General features: G+C 38.9%; 1 protein-coding gene across 5 annotated transcripts in view; it reads left to right on the top strand.

Moving 5' to 3' along the window:
* tnika (TRAF2 and NCK interacting kinase a) overlaps window positions 1–16,321 on the top strand; it is a 117,524-nt gene that overhangs the window by 85,863 nt on the left and 15,340 nt on the right. Inside the window, exons 14-22 of one of the 5 annotated variants that reach the window (XM_079819089.1) lie at window positions 2,332–2,418; window positions 3,556–3,732; window positions 5,461–5,766; window positions 8,380–8,544; window positions 9,187–9,432; window positions 10,095–10,204; window positions 10,318–10,457; window positions 11,809–11,906; window positions 16,008–16,183. In XM_079819089.1, coding sequence (XP_079675215.1) covers window positions 2,332–2,418; window positions 3,556–3,732; window positions 5,461–5,766; window positions 8,380–8,544; window positions 9,187–9,432; window positions 10,095–10,204; window positions 10,318–10,457; window positions 11,809–11,906; window positions 16,008–16,183 — 1,505 coding nt within the window. Of the gene's footprint in view, window positions 1–2,331; window positions 2,419–3,555; window positions 3,733–5,460; window positions 5,767–8,379; window positions 8,545–9,186; window positions 9,433–10,076; window positions 10,205–10,317; window positions 10,458–11,808; window positions 11,907–16,007; window positions 16,184–16,321 lie in introns of all 5 variants that reach the window. The other 4 variants (XM_079819088.1, XM_079819091.1, XM_079819090.1 and 1 more) reach the window with 4 other exon arrangements.

Here is a 16,321-nt window from a genome sequence, read left to right as displayed (position 1 = left end):
TAACATTTGGAGTAAATCCAGGACTAGGCCTAATGCCCTAACAAGTTAACAGGTCAGTCTCAAACTTTGTGCAGATAGTTAGTCATAACTGTGAATCTTCACTTGTCTCACAATTCGATTAGATTATGATTCATTAGGATATTTTCATGGCTCATTGTGCTTAATAACTCTTTTAGCCTACATAAAGCACGTCCTGCATTTGTTCTCATTCATGCATGTTCTATTCGTATAGGCTTACAAACCGAAACCAAAACATCAGACGCAAGAGCTTTGCTTCCGAAGGACACACGCAACTTTTTTATATTAATATATAATACGGGTTCTTTATTTAGCCTACAAAAAACAGTAGGCATATATTAATCATTATTAATTAAACTATCAGCTGTTCTGTTCCTTGCACTTCACTTGCCGCGGCCGCCCTGTCAGAGAGCGAATTCATAAACTCAGCGCATCAGCATCAAAAGACCAAATTATTTAGACACTTAGCAGCCATTAAATAATAACTTAGCTTGGACGAGATGAACTTTCCCTTCCAAGATGCTCCCTTCCCAAACACCTTTAAAACTCCCGCGGACCAACTAAGCTCCGGAAAAACCAAACGGAGAGAACGCTTCAGCGCACGAACACTGAGAAACGCCAACGCATGCATCTCGCTTTACACAACACAAAGAAACCATGCAAGTATCAATTCTATTGAAATTTAGATGCGTTTTAAGATTGTACCCCTGTTTGAGGTGATATGGTTCTTGCTGGCTCTAGTGATTATGTTCGGGAAGGTGTCGGATCGGACACGATCATACCCTCCTTCCTTTCCCTTCTCCTCGTCCCTCCTCCTCATCCTTTCCCTTCTCCTCTTTCCACTATTCTGTAAATACATGTATTCTTTATTTAGTCATATGTAATCGTAGTATTAATCTTTATTAAAACCATGATATCCACGTTTTGATTGTCATTGTTTTGCTCACAGAACACGAGTCCCTTTAATGTCAGATCTAAGCTACGACCTCTTATAAGAATCGTTGAATGCCTTAATTAAAACCATAAGAATGAATTTGAATCAACTCCCTAGAGGTTATTCTGTGATTATTTAATATAGATATATCTGTAGTTAATTGCAATAAATTGTTGTTAACCATATATATATTATATATTGCATAAATACCGAGGTTGGGTATTCCCCTTTTAGGTGATTTTGGAGATTTGTGATTAGATTATAACCCGTTGTGATTAATCATAAATCCCTAAATATTAATACCCACAATTCCCTATTGAGCTAATTTTTTATTTAAATATATATGTAACCCTAAGACGCTACAGCATGCTCGCTCACACACACTGCTAGCACTGAAAAGGTTTTTCCATCATCATCTCCTCACAGTTGCTCTTGAGGACATGCCGATTACACTCCCCTTTGTCTGCTCTCACTATCAATATTCTCTCCCACCTATTTTTGTCCTCTCAGGCACACTGCTTTTGGTGTGCTGATGTACAAACTCTCAGTGTGCTCTATCTTTCTCTCTCCACATGTTCACACCCTCCCTTCATTAAAAAATGTCATCAAATTGTGTACCTGATATTTTACTTCATATTTTATTGCCACACCTCTTCTTTTTTGGCTAAGAATTGTTCTATCATTCTAGCACTCGTACTATCGTTCTAGCTAGTTATCGTTTTTCTATCTATGGTCTAGCAAGCTAGCTATCATGCTATCTTACTAGCTATCAATCAATCATTTTAGCTAAGGCTTTATCTATCTAGCTATCATTTAACATAGCTAGCTATACATTTTTTTCCATCTATGGTTTCTCTAGCTTGATATTGTTCTATCTGTGATCTAGCTAGCTAGCTGTCATTTTATCCATCTATTGTTCAATGGTTCTAGCCTAGCTAGTTAACTAGCTGTTTTTCTATCTATCGCTGCATTCAAAATCGCACACTGTATAGTGGTAGGCACTACATTTAGTGTAAAACTAACTTCTCAGCCATTAGAAAAGTGTTCTATTTATTTTGATTGAATGTGTGTAGTGAGAATGAAATTCAGACACACTATATTCGTCATGTGACCTACCCGTGGATGCGCATTTCCAAATATCGCAGTAATTCTCATCCAATGGTTTTATGAATACCATGAATTCGGAGATACTACTACTGTTTGCAAGTAGGCATATTCAGACACAGGGCAAGGTCTGTCGTTTAGATTAATATGTCTTTATGGCTAGCTATCTGTCATTCTGTTGTTCTATTCATTTCACACTTCCTCATCTTCTGTGATAAACTGGCTCTTCTCTGTTTTCCTGTCTTTCTGTCTCTTGCGTCGTGGTGGGTCTGTAGGAGTTTATCCGTCGTCAGTTGGAGGAGGAACAGAGACAGCTCGAGATCCTGCAGCAACAGCTCTTGCAAGAGCAGGCGCTCCTACTGGTAACAGAGAGAAGACACTCGCCTTGCTGTAGCCCTAAACCCTGTCCCTCCTCTCCCCTGACCCGCTGCTGCGCTGACCCAAATTCTATCTCTCTGTTGACCTTTATTCCTTTTGTGCTTGCGTTTTATTTTGCGTTGATCTATTGAAATGATTGAATTGTCATTTGTTTTATATTTGTTTGTGCCTGTAATATGTGAGAAAAAAACTGATTTTAGAAGAACAAGGACAATATAATCCATTCCATTGGACAAAATCAAATACTGTCCTACATTTTTACTTGTTTGACAAGCCACCCGTGTCACTACTGTGCCACTGTTAATACAGTATAAGACGTGAATCAGTTAAATGGAGATTAATTGTAATGTTAACATATTTATGTATGATACATTGTGTCTTCATGATGTCATTTTAATCTGCACATAATATTTTAATGCTGTAAGTTTTTTTTTTATTGCGATTACGGTTATACTGTCCAAACAGAAAAAAACAAGAAGCTGTTATTTGTGTATTGAGTCCAAGTAATTGATCAAGTTGATAGGCAAATGACAGCAGAGCTTTTTTTTTTTTATCCATAGCAAATTAAAACTTTGCCTTTGCTTTGATGCATTTAAATTTAAACCAGGAAAGGTGCAGACCCCAGAGCAAGTCTTTCCTTCTTTCTCTGCTCTCATGAGAGTTTTGAAGTGTAGAGGAGGCCCGAAAGATGCAATAAAACTTGCTTTTCATTGAAGCCTCTAGAGAGACAGAGGAGAGAAGAGAATGATAAAAGACTGCAAAGCTGCATAGAGGACTTTATGTTCCAGGTAGCTCTGTTCTATAGCTTCAGATGTAACTTTTTAGAGGAGAGTGGCACTTTTGTCTCTTATTTATTTTTTATTTTTTTCCTTCTTCATCTGTAGCTGATCTCCCACCATACCTCTGCCATCAAGGCAGAACATATGCCTGGCATTGAATTGTGGTCTCCCATTTTTTTCTTGAGCAACATACAGTATACCCCTTAAAGGATCCAGCATGTGCATGTTTTTGTGTCTTTGTGCGCCAGTGTATGGTCATTGTGCTTTTAGTACTGTTTGAATCATTTATTGCAAGGCTCTTGTACGATGTTGAACTATCATCCTCTCTCTCTGTGTCTTCAGGAGTATAAACGTAAACAGCTGGAGGAACAGAGACAGGCGGAGAGATTGCAAAGGATGCTCCAGCAGGAGAGGTTTCACCTTGTCTCTCTCCAACAACAACAACCTGCAGAGAAGAAGCCACTCTACCACTACAACGGTGCTGATAACCCCAGCGACAAACCTGCCTGGGCCAAAGAGGTGGGAAAACGTGAAATTAGATTGAATTTGTCCTTTTTCCAGGATTGCAGCGCTGCCGAACTCCAGGGATGTTGCGATTTTTAAGGAACACATTCTTGTATGCAAAACATAGTTTTTGTCCTGACCAGCTGTGACCATGACAAGCAACAAGTCAAATACCAGTGAGTTGCACACTCTATAGCCCCACCCTCAATGAAATCTGATTAATAACTGTACATTAAACATCAAATATCTTCTTATTGACTTCATGTCACACACTGTTTCACATACTGTGCAGACAAACAAATTGCTTGTCACTGGAAACACATTGCGGCTGGTTAGGACACTGCAGAAATGTTTTCCAGCACATTTTTCAGGGTCAGCAGCCTGGAAACATTTTCTGAAAGTCTAAGACCACTGATGCTGATTCAGCAAAATGAAACTGTACAGATTAACTCTCTTGATTTATCCTAGAATATCAGCAAAAGGGCCACCACAGTCTTCAGTCTTTTTTTAGAAAATGAGATATAACTGAAGGAAACAGTATTTAATGTCTTTGTGACATAATCTGGACTCTTTTCTTTTTGATTCACAGTCATCAAAGTGTTCTGATTTTGTCTTTGCTTTCCTAGGCCAATCACACACTACAAGACAGAAGGTTGTTGCACAAACTAGTAATCACAGATCTCAAAATGTGTTTTCACACAAGCGTACATGCATATTAATGTCACTGTGCGCACACACTCACACGAACACACAAATAAAAAAAAAAACTTTTTACACAAATAAAATAAAAAACTAGTTTCCTTAACTAGTTGTCTAATAAATCTGGCATTGTGTACTACAATGGTTATTGGCTCTTTGATGAATGCTTTGTTCCTATTTTGTAAGTCGCTTTGGATAAATGCGTCTGCTAAATGCATAAATGTAAATATTAAGGCAAATTCAGTAGTTTGGTGCTAATTTAAAATGTTTTAAACAATAAATAAACTCTGTTTTTGTGAAGTGATGAAGACCGTAGTCATAATAGTTCATGTCAATAAAAAGTGTTTAGTTTTGTATGGTGCGAGTCACCCCCTCATTGTATTTTGTCATGTTGAAATTACATGATCCATGATGTTTGACTGAACGTAGAAGAAAATCATGCTCATCGGCTGCCGAAGTGAAAATGGTCTGAAGACAGATCAACATAGACACATAAATTGTATGCCGACGTCAATAAAGGTCCACAATGTAGAAAGATTTGATGATGGAGAAAAAAGAGTAGTGTTTTTTGTTTGTTGGACAGGTAAGTGAATTGGTTGTTTAGACCGCTCACTAGTGTCAGTGTAATTTACATAACTCTGAGACAGTCATGCTGATCCACATTGATAGATGGCAGTGCAGTGTCTAGCACAATTGGTATTTAAAGTATACGAATAATAGCGATGTTAAATTTAGCTAAATTATTTTTTTATCACTTTTAACACAAGAGTTGATTCTTAAAAAAAACATGGAAGCAGAAACATGCCCAGCCAGTTTGAAATTCAACATTACATCTGTAACTATTCACAGTGCAACTCACACAAGCAGTCACATTTGAGACACATTGCAAGTTGCAGATGAGACTTGAAGACTTCAGCGTCAAAACAATATGAGCTTCAGTCTTGTAGTATGTGCTTGGCCTAGCTGTTTTCGTATTTTTCTTCTTTCTTTTTTTGGACCAACTTGATTGTGTTTAACAAAAAAACTCTTGACTCACTGTTTCAGGTCCATGGCCGGCCCCTAAAAAAGACCCAACACATCAACCACAAGCCTTCCTCATCCCCTTCCAGTCAGCATCAAAGCCCCAAACGGACCCCCTCAGCCCCAACTAAACAGATTCCCCCTGTTAGCAAACAGATCTCACAGCATTTACAGCAGCGGAAGCAACGGCAGCAGCAGCCCGGCTTCCATGTCTCAGTCCAGCAAGAGAATCGAGGGAACATTAGCCATCAGGTGCGCCAGCTTAGGGCCTGCCAGAAGGCCGGGCAGGAGGTCCACGAACACAAGCCCATCCCAGCGATCACTAAAGTGGTTAGTTCAGAAGAACTGGCCTCAGCCTCAAAGATCTCACCTTGCATTAGAGTAGCTGTAGACGATGACCTGGTCCCACAAATCGCCGTTAATGAGGACTTTTTGTCCCAGTCAGCCCCAGAGCACTCGCTTCGAGAGAGAATGGCTAGAGATAGGCGTTCAAACTCTGAGACAGCCAAGAACCTCCTGGTGGTACCGCAATGGGAGTGGGCCGTGCCTCTCGCAGAATTCCCTTCAGATAATCCGTTTCGCATAAATCGCTCCTCCTCTGCTGTGGACCTGTCTTCAGTGCTTCGGTTCAGATTTAACAAGCCTATCGGGCGCTCCAAGTCTTGTGAACGTGAGGGCTTTTTAAACAAGCACCGCAAGCCCTCTAAAAAGTCCAGCATGGCTGAGCCACTCGGTGCTGTGTTGCGCTGGGTACGCTCCCCTCGAAACTCACCCAGAGGAAGCCCAGTCTCCTCTAGGTCGCCATCCCCAGGTAGCTGTAGCCAACGCTCAGCCTCGCTCAGCCCCAATTTATCCCCTATAGACTCCCCGTTCACCTTCTCCAACATGATGACGATCAGGTCCCTCAAGGATTGAGGGAGTCCGCCATCATTGTAAATAAATGTAAATAGCTTTTCTTGAACTGTATTATTGATTTGCTCTCTTATTCCTCAAACTAAAATGGGACATACTGGAAACATTTTTATTTACATAATGCTATTCCAAAATCGATATACTTAAAATATACAACTGCCCATTAAACAGACATAACCACTCATTCAATCAGTACTCCTCATCTCATAATCATAAGCCCCTCCCATTCCGGTCTTACTGGCTCTTACTCATCAGTGACATCATGAAAGCCCTTCTGTCATTTGTTGGACCCCGGTCCTGATTCTGAGCCCCATCAGATGGCCCATCACCCCTCCTTGGATGGCCTCTGTGTTTGTGTAAGCCTTAGTAGTCAGTGCAGTCCATCGCTGGGTTCATTGTCCGTTGGTGATGGAGCTCCTCTTTTCCTCTTGCAAGGTGGCATGTGGTGAACTTTGCTTATCTTATAAATTGAACAACCTTTGGTAGAGGCTGAAAATTAATTGTTTGATATTTAGTCTGAAAAACATCTGTTTGTGTTTTGTATATTGGGAAGTACTACTGGAAATCTGAATGACCTCCACAAGGTTTTTTTCCCCCCTCTATACCATATCAACAGGACATTGTCGATCGATTTGTTTTTATTATTACTGTGGCATTTGCACTGGGTAGCCCCGTCTCATTGCAAAATCTCATTGGTCATATTCCCAGTTCACATAATACTGCTGCACGGATGACGTCATTGTATATTCCAATCCAGAAGTTGGCGTCACTGTGGTTCCCTCGACAATAGGATTTTCTTTGGACCAAAGAATTTCTTTTCAATAGGACCTTTGGATTATTGCAGAAAATAAGCTATTACCAAAAAAAATTTTTATTAAATAAAAAGCTAAAGCTAGGCTATAAACTTCACCACGGTTGCATGACTTCAACATCACCACTACTAAGCTTCCAAATGTAACCGAAAGTGCAAAAATTCAAACTGGTTTCCAGGTTTTAGTGGACAGTACATTTCGTCTGTACATTCTTTGGCTGTTTTTAAGTGCTCTGAGAAATTGAGCTCAATGGCTCTGAGGAGCACAGTTCATTCCTGCAGCACTTTACTGTAAATTGAAAATCAAATATCCTCTTATCGGCTGTGATTGGGTCAGTCCCACAGTAGTTTCATGTTCATTGAAAACATACAAATATCTTGTCGAATTGCGCCCCGATTAGAACACACTAGCAAAACTAGCTTAAAAAATGTAGTCAGTGCTTTTAAACAACATATGATGGGTCATTTAGTTGCCATTTTGAATGGCTTTTAATTCACCTGAATTATGACTAGATGTAGTGTAATGAAATCTCTGAGCAAGCTGCCATCCATCTCCACACTAACCACTCTTTTCTTGTAGAATTTGACAACCTTCTTCCCCTATAGGAATCCGCATTTCTGAGACATTTAAGATGGTTAACCAATGTCTGTCTAGATCTTTGAAAGGATCTGTTGGTGCAAACAAGAAGCCATCAAGTTGTGAGACACTGAAAGACTTCACATATTCAGACTTAGGCACATTCCACATGTCATGAATACAGATACGGGTCGAATTAAATGTTAATGATTACCTTGGTGACTTTCTTATAAATTAGATAAGAACTGAAATCTTTTTGTGTAGTTGCCAAGCAGTGTCTCATACAATGTTTTGGCTTTTTCTATTGCCAAAGCAGATTCTTTATCCAAACTTAGTTTAATAGAATATTTCCTTTCACCTCTCAAAGATCTTCAGGCTCTCTGCTTATAGAAGGTGCTGGTCTGCTCTAACTGATTGTTGTATGTATGATCGATCAACATGCAACAGCTAATTCAGCTTCTAGCTGAATAGATTGCTTTTCTCTTTCAGATGGTGTAATAGTTTCTACTGATTAACTTAAGTAATCTTGGCTGGTGCAAGTCTTTTCTGAGGCATTTTCAGGGTCTTGCTAGCTTTTTCTTGTTAGTGGTGGCTGGGATAAACAGTGTGGCTTGTTCTTATATGGCTTTTATTATTCACAAAGGTTGAGGAGCGCTCTAAACTGAACCGCCAGAGCTCTCCTGCCCTGCAGCATAAAGTGGCAAACCGTATCTCAGACCCTTCCCTTCCGCCACGCTCCGAGTCTTTCAGCAGTGGGGGTATGCAGCCGGCACGGACCCCTCCTGTACACCGCCCTGTGGAGCCTCAGGTACAACATTTAACTTTTTAATTTAAAGCACTGATTTTCAATAGGGATGCACAGTATATCAGTACTATGTCCTTTATTTATTTATTTATTTATTTATTTATTTATTTATTTATTTATTTGTGTTGATATTGGATATTTAATTGTGATGTCTAAATCCACTTGCAGCATTTCATTTTTATTTTTTTTCCGCTTTGTAGCATTTTATTTTAATGGAATGGTAATATTTAATGATTGTAATATGAAAATAATTATTTGTATATTGGCCAGAATTTTGAAATTGTGCATCCCTTATTTATTTATTATAAAACTTATAGTTATAAGTATATATAGTATATATAGTATAAGTATATATAGTTATACTTATAAGCTCATAAGTCAGTGTGAAACATCAGTCTGTCCATTTTTAAGGGTCTTATTAGCGACATTTTTACATAAGTATTAACAAATGTAATTTTTCAAACGATTAGTACCTGACATACCCATGGAAATCCACACAGCAATCTCTAAATGTTTTAAAAATAACAATTTCTGAAACATTCTTATCCAGTAATCACAAATGACTGTAAAGGTCATTTAAAATGAGTGGATGAAAAATTGCCAGAATCCTGAACTAAGCACTTAATGGTTTCTTGCCCCTCTTAGATGGCTCGTTTGGTTCCAGTGAGGTCCCATAGCTCTTCTCTGTCAGTCTCTCAGTCCTTGCATGATCAATCTGCCAAGGGTGTTTCAGCGTTCCAGGAGAGCCTGGTTTCCCATCGGCCAGAGATGCCACGGCAGAACTCCGACCCAACTTCAGAGATGCCCCCTCCGGCCCCTCGCATGGCCAGTCGTGAGGAAAAACCTGATCGCAGTTCCCCCTGGCTGAGGGAAGAAGACATTCCACCCAAGGTCAGGATTATTACAGTAATCAACTTCACTGAGGCACTTTCTCCTTTTTCAAAATTTGACACCTGAAGAGATATGATTTGATAGTTTTTGGGGGGTGAATACACTACCTTTAAGAAGTTTGGGGTCCGTTTTTTTTTTATGTTAATATAAGTCTCTCACTGCATTTTATTTATTTATTTATTTTTATTCCTGTAATGGCAAGCTGAATTTTCAGGTCTTCAGTGTCGCATGATCCTTCAGAAATCATTCTAATATGATTTGCTGCTCAATAAATGTTTCTTATTATCAATGTTGAAAGCAGTTGGGCTGCTTAATATTTTTGTGGGAAACCATAATACAATTTGTTTTTCAGGATTCTTTGAATATAAAGTTAGAAAGAATAGTCTTTAGTTGAAATGTAACATTATAAATGTTTTTACATTTAACTTCTTTGCTTCTTTTCTGCATAAAAGTATTAATAAAAAATAAAAAAATCTTGCCAACCCCCAAAGTTTGAATGGTAATACATTCAGTGTTTCATATACATTATTCAAAGACTATTATTAAAACAAGCGGCCTATTTATGTGTTTAAAGCAACTGATTGTAATAATCATGCTATGATCCCTCGTCTCTGACGTTTGGTCATTTGTGTGTTTGATTAAAGTTGTGCGGTACTACCCAGGTGCCCCAGCGGACCACTTCTATCTCCCCTGCTCTGATGAGGAAGGACTCTCCGGGGAACGGAGAGTCCGGTGGAGGGGGGCGGGCGGCCTCTCAGCTCATCCGCACCAGGTCAGCACTCAGTCAGATCCCATTCTGGAGCTGTTGCTCTGTGTTGGTGTATTGACTGTATATTCATCTCTGACTGTATATTCTGACTGCTGACTGTATATTCATCTCTCCAGTAATCCAGACCTGAGGAGGACGGAGTTGTCTTTAGATGTGGCTCTGCAAAGAACCAGCAGTAATAGCTCATCCAGCTCCAGCACACCCAGCTCTCAGGGCGGCTCCCAGCCTGGATCTAGTGAGAGGAACCAGCCAAGAGGTGAGGGTGCTCTGTATTTCTACATGATTTTTCAATTGAGTAGGGCCTCTTTTTGCTTTGTTTTCTTTTTCATCTCGAGTTTTGGTATAGAGGAAAATAACATCACAACTTTAAAGTTTAATGGAGTCCCTCTGGAGTAAGTCCAGGTGATTCAATTATCAGACTATAAGCCTTCTGGATAGCAGCCTTAAGCTTTAACCACTGCACACCACCATACAAAAGTAATGCTTTTTAAGCTTTTATTTCCAGGACAGTAGAGGCAGACCGGTAATTGAGAGATAGAGAGGATTAGGACGTGATCCAGGCCAGATTCAAACTTGGGTGTCCATGATCAAACCTTTTATTATGAAACTATTTGTTATGGCCAGAGGAGAACTGGCCCCTTGAATGGGTCTGGTCCCCCCCCCCAATTTTTTTTCTCTATTTCTGTCACCTGATGGAGTTTTGCGTTCCTTGCCACTGTTGCCTTTGGCTTGTCTAGTTGGGGTTTAAAAGTTTTATAGTTAATGAATCGGTACTGTTATTGAGCTGGATTGAATCAGCAACAAAGTGATGTCACTATTGTCTTCTATGGAACTGCTTATAGAAGAATAAAACTCATTTCATAATTGATGAACAGTTATTGAACTGGTTATTGAATCAATGCTGGATTGACTAGGCTGAATAATGCACTATTGTCTTTTTTTTTAGACCTGCTTTCCAGCAGCATTTAAATTTGTCTCGTATTTGAAGCATAATTGGTAATTATTTTCCTGTTTATTACTGTAAAGCTGTTTTGAAACCGTGTTGTATAAAGCACTATATAAATGAAGGTGACTTGACATTTGTTGAGCCAGCACGCTACCGTCTGCACTACGGCTCGGACATGCTCATTTAAATCAGAGTGGGTGGGTGGACAACCTCCATGGACCTGAAGGAGCGGGCACTCTTTCAGATGTTGTTCTGGTTGTTTTTGCTTTGATCCTCTTTTTCCTGTTCCACTCTGTTCACCTTGTCAGATGTGCAGTGCTGCGCTCGTCCTCCAGAGAGTGAAGTGGATGTATAGTAGTATGACATGCTTGTTACATTGTTTGCCTGTTTTGTGCACTTGAATTGTTTTGATATTCTGGTCCAGTAGGTGTATTTATAGGTAAAGAATATCACAGGCCAGCTGTTGAGCCTTTTTTATATTTCTGTTTACAATAATGACAATATCTCGGTGTTATCACACCGTTTGAGAACAAGTTGTCTTGTAGTGTATTTCCTCCCCAGTAATCAGAAGGGTCAATCAGTGTGGGTTTTCTTAAACGTTTACATTCAATGTCCTCCAGTCTTAAACATGGGGTTACATCCTGTTAAATGTGTTTTCCAGGCTCTGGTAAATCAGAAGGATCTCCAGTGGCATTACAGGAGACTTCTAAGCCCAGTCAGGAGGAGGGCAGAGAGGTGAACAAACCCAGTCGACCTACAGTAAGTTGCATCCAAACGGCCCTCAAGTATTATCTAGCCATACTTAATTTCCTGTCTCTATCCACACTACTGTTTGAACTTCCTTCTTTACTTTGTCTTGTCTCTTTTTTTTAATCTAGCGTTTGCTTGAAGGTGTTTTTAGTTCTCTTTAAATGTAGATGTGACCTCCAAACACAGTTGTAGACTAAACAACCTTCAGATACAGATGCTGTTTTACAGTTGGAGGCCAAATATCCCAGTGGTTACATTGCTCAGACTGTCCTCTTTGCCAGTTTTCCACTTGTGAATGCTCAAAGGTTTTAGATTAGATATATCTGAAATGAAAATTCTTGGCTAAAGCTCTGGACACACTGGGCCAAAAGCTGATATTTACAATTAGCTTTTGCTTCCAATAACTATCAACAGCTGTTACACTGTTCATCCTACTTAACAACTGCAACAACCAAGGGATAGTTCACCCAAAAATTAAAATTCTGTCATTTACTTACGTTGTAAGTTGTTCCAAACCTTACAAACACTACATTATTAAAAATTGGTATTTTTATAGACAAAATGCTAATTTAATTTAATCTATCCAAAAACAGTGTAAAGTCTTCAGTTATGTAATACTGGTGTATCCTCCCTCCTTTTAATATGAAACATATATCACCAATGATCTTAGGTAATTTAGACACAATATCATGTAGTTCCATTGATGTTTTAACATTTTTACACAATAAATTGAAAAAAGAATAAGATATTTCTTTCAAAATTAACAAAAACCTTCACCTGACGGTGTAAAATACTGACGGTGTTGTCAAAGGTCCAGCTGTGGCCAAATATACAGTATATGTAAAATAGAATAATAAAAACACCATTAGAAGAATTCCCCATATGCAAAAAAATATTTTATTTTTCATATTAAATCATATTATACCGTTTTTTTTGAGAGCACTTGTCAACCATCATTCATAAACCTTGTTCATTGAAACCTTTTTTTCCACCTTAACCACGTACATTGGAGCAATTTAGTTTTCCTTAGTTGTAGCTGCCTTAAACATATCAAAATGGCAAGATTTATCCCACAACTATTTAAAGAAACTATTACACTGCGATGACGGAGTTGACATGTTAAGGCTGTGTCCACAGAGACATCAATATTGTTTGTTTAAAATATTAAAAACTCTAACGTCCAGGACTGTGTGTCCAACTGTGAGATCCACAATAAGCAGGAAATAGCAAATGCTCCTCAGAGTTAAAGCTGCCCATGACACTGCCTGATTTATTCAGAATTATAAAAAATCCTGACGGAGTTGACGCAAAGTGAGGACACAAATTTATAGCCATTTTTTTTTATGGAAATATAATTCAATATTTACTAATTGTATTGTTTGATATCTTAAAGGGTTAGTTCACCCAAAAATGAAAATTCTGTCATTAATTACTCACCCTCACGTCGTTCGAGACCCGTAAGACCTCCGTTCATATTCGGAACACAAATGAAGATATTTTTGTTGAAAGCTGATGGCTGAGAAAGGCCTCCATTGGCATTCAGTACACTTATACTCCCAAGACGGATAAAAGGCACTCAAAACATCGTTACAAAGTCCATCTCACCACAGTGACTCTACAATAATCTTACGATGCGACGACAATAGTTTTTGTGCGCAAAAAAAATCAAAATAACACCTTTTTTCATCTTGTTACTGCCTTCCGCGTGTGCCTCCATGACGCATGCGCGAGAATATGACGCAGATCCGGCGTTCGGACAGATGACCCAGAAGTGATTTGTTTACAATCAGAGGAAGACGCGCGTATCTCAGCTGTTGGATTCTACATTGATCGTGCTTTAGGTCTCGGCGTAGTGCTCAAAATGGGGTTAGAGTGTGCATTTCATGGAATCCCGAGCCCCGGCGCTACGTCATATTCTCGCGCATGCGTCGTGGAGGCACACGCGGAAGGCAATAACAAGCTGGATAAAGGTGTTATTTTGATTTTTTTTTGCGCACAAAAACTATTGTCGTCGCATCGTAAGATTATTGTAGAGTCACTGTGGTGAGATGGACTTTGTAATGACATTTTAAGTGCCTTTTATCGGTCTTGGGAGTATAAGTGTACTGAATGCCAATGGAGGCCTTTCTCAGCCATCAGCTTTCAACAAAAATATCTTCATTTGTGTTCCGAATATGAACGGAGGTCTTACGGGTGTCGAACGACATAAGGGTGAGTAATTAATGACATAATTTTCATTTTTGGGTGAACTAACCCTTTAAAGATCTCCGCCCTTTTAATGTAACACTGTATTTTTTTATTTGTTGCATTTTTAAACACTTTGTTTGGTAGTTTTACACTGTGACCTCATGCTGAGGACAGGTTAAATGACGTGTTTCCAAGTATAGTGAGTGATTTTAAAATAATATTAAATACATTTTTTTTTTTAAATAAGCAATGAATGTTCTGAGTATTCAAATTTCCTTTAGATTTAACTTTTTAAGTATTTTTATTGTTTTGATATTCTTACCTATTCAACATAAAAGGGGCTTTTGTGTTTGGGACATATTTTGTCCCTTATCTCAAGAATCTTTGATCTACACTGATGCTTTTGGCTGACAATTGTATCCAAAGTTACTTACATTACATTTAAGGTATACATTTTATTAGTTGGGAATCAAACCCATGACCTCGCGCCATGCTCTCCTTAAACTGCATGAATAAACCAAATTTTATGTATTTTACCTTTTTTTTATGAAACTGCTTTGTTTCTCTGTGAGCCATTTTGGCTTTGACTTGAGGAAACGAATGTTTAGTATATTGAAAAAATGTCTCTGAGATGTGATGAATGTTTGAACAGAGGACTAGAGCTGTCTACATAATTAACTGACCTACAATCTCTACTGACCAGCTCCAGCTCTCTCTTTCTTTGTGTCTCTTGTGTTTTCTCTCTCTCTCTCTCTCCACGGTTCTTTATCTGTTCTTTCACCTGGACCTCAATCAGGGCTGGAAAGCCAGAGAGTAAGGGTTGGTAACATTCCCATCCATCTTTCTCTCAGTCCCTCTCAATCTAAAGGTTGCTTGGCAGAGGACTGTGGGAATTCTTGCCTGCTAATCTCAATAGCAACGCTGACTTGAGAAAAGCTTGTCCTCTTTCACCCTCTCAGCTTTCTCACCAAGCCGGATTGCCAGTAGCTTTGTCAATGGACTCTGTGTGGGTGTGTGTCATCTCCCCACTTGGCTCAGATTCTTCACCACAACGCAAATAACCCCAGCTGTTTGTTAGGAGCCTTGCTGTTTCCATAGCAACGAAAGTTCACAAGGGGGCATTTTTATGTTGGTTCTTGAGCTGGGATTACAGGTCGAATGCAAACTGAACACGGATGACCTTTTCACGAAAGCACCAAAATACTCCGAAAATCATTACATTTATTTTATAATTATTGCAATATTTTATTTTAGGGGAGAGTGTGAATGTATCTGAATGTGTGAGTTTTGTATCATTCTCAAATTAAAAAAAGTTTGTTTTATCATTCATAGTCAAACTATTACTGCCCTTTCTTTGCGATTGAATTGAGTGAGAATCAAACATTTAATTTTAATGAGCTTTATCACCAGTGTTGGGGGAGCTACTCTGAAACTGTGCTATATACTCAAATATTACATTTGTTAAACTTCTTAAAGCTTTAGGATTACTGTGTGGTGACTTAAATGAATCTGTTAGATTAGTAAAACCAGTTGAACCAGTTAATTTTCTTGCACACTTTCAAGTCAGAAAAATGATATGAAACCATTCATTTTCTTGACCCATCCATCAGAATGAACTGATTCACTAAAATGAATTGCTTCATAAGAATGTATGTTAAAAACGAACTGATTCTTTATAATGAATTGGTTGACCAAAAAATTTGTTCATGGAAAAAAAACCTTTCTTGAACCATCAGAATGAATTGCTCTTTCTAACACTTTAATTTAGCTCTGTGCAGAGTACAAAAAGACGTAATGTTACATCAACAAAAGTAGCTTGATATTGTCAAAGCTACACTATATCCACAACTGAGCTTCTGTCACATTACTGAAGTTACTAGTGTCACTATTGTAGTTATATCGATCTTTCTGTCTGTCTTTCAGGATCTGACTGCCCTGGCTAAAGAACTGAGGGAGTTGCGAATAGATGAGATCAACCGGCCACCCCTTAAACTGACCGACTACTCCTCCTCCAGTGAGGACACTGAGAGCAGTGAGGATGAGGATGGGACTGTGGGACATGACGGCACGGTGCCAGTCAGTGACATTCCCAGGATAATGTAAGTGCACCCACCATCAGTTCTCTCTTGTTCCTCAAAATAAAATTTTCTCTGACAGAGCTGTAGCCTTATTTGTGCAGTTTGTGTCCAAGTCTTTCTTGAACCCTTTCACCACTCTTTATCCTATCATTTCTTATC

This window comes from Gobio gobio (assembly GCF_949357685.1).
Source record: "Gobio gobio genome assembly, chromosome: 6".
Classification (NCBI taxonomy): Eukaryota; Metazoa; Chordata; class Actinopteri; order Cypriniformes; family Gobionidae; genus Gobio; species Gobio gobio.
Note: the sequence above shows the minus strand (reverse complement) of the source record. Positions and strands in the feature narration are given on the sequence as shown.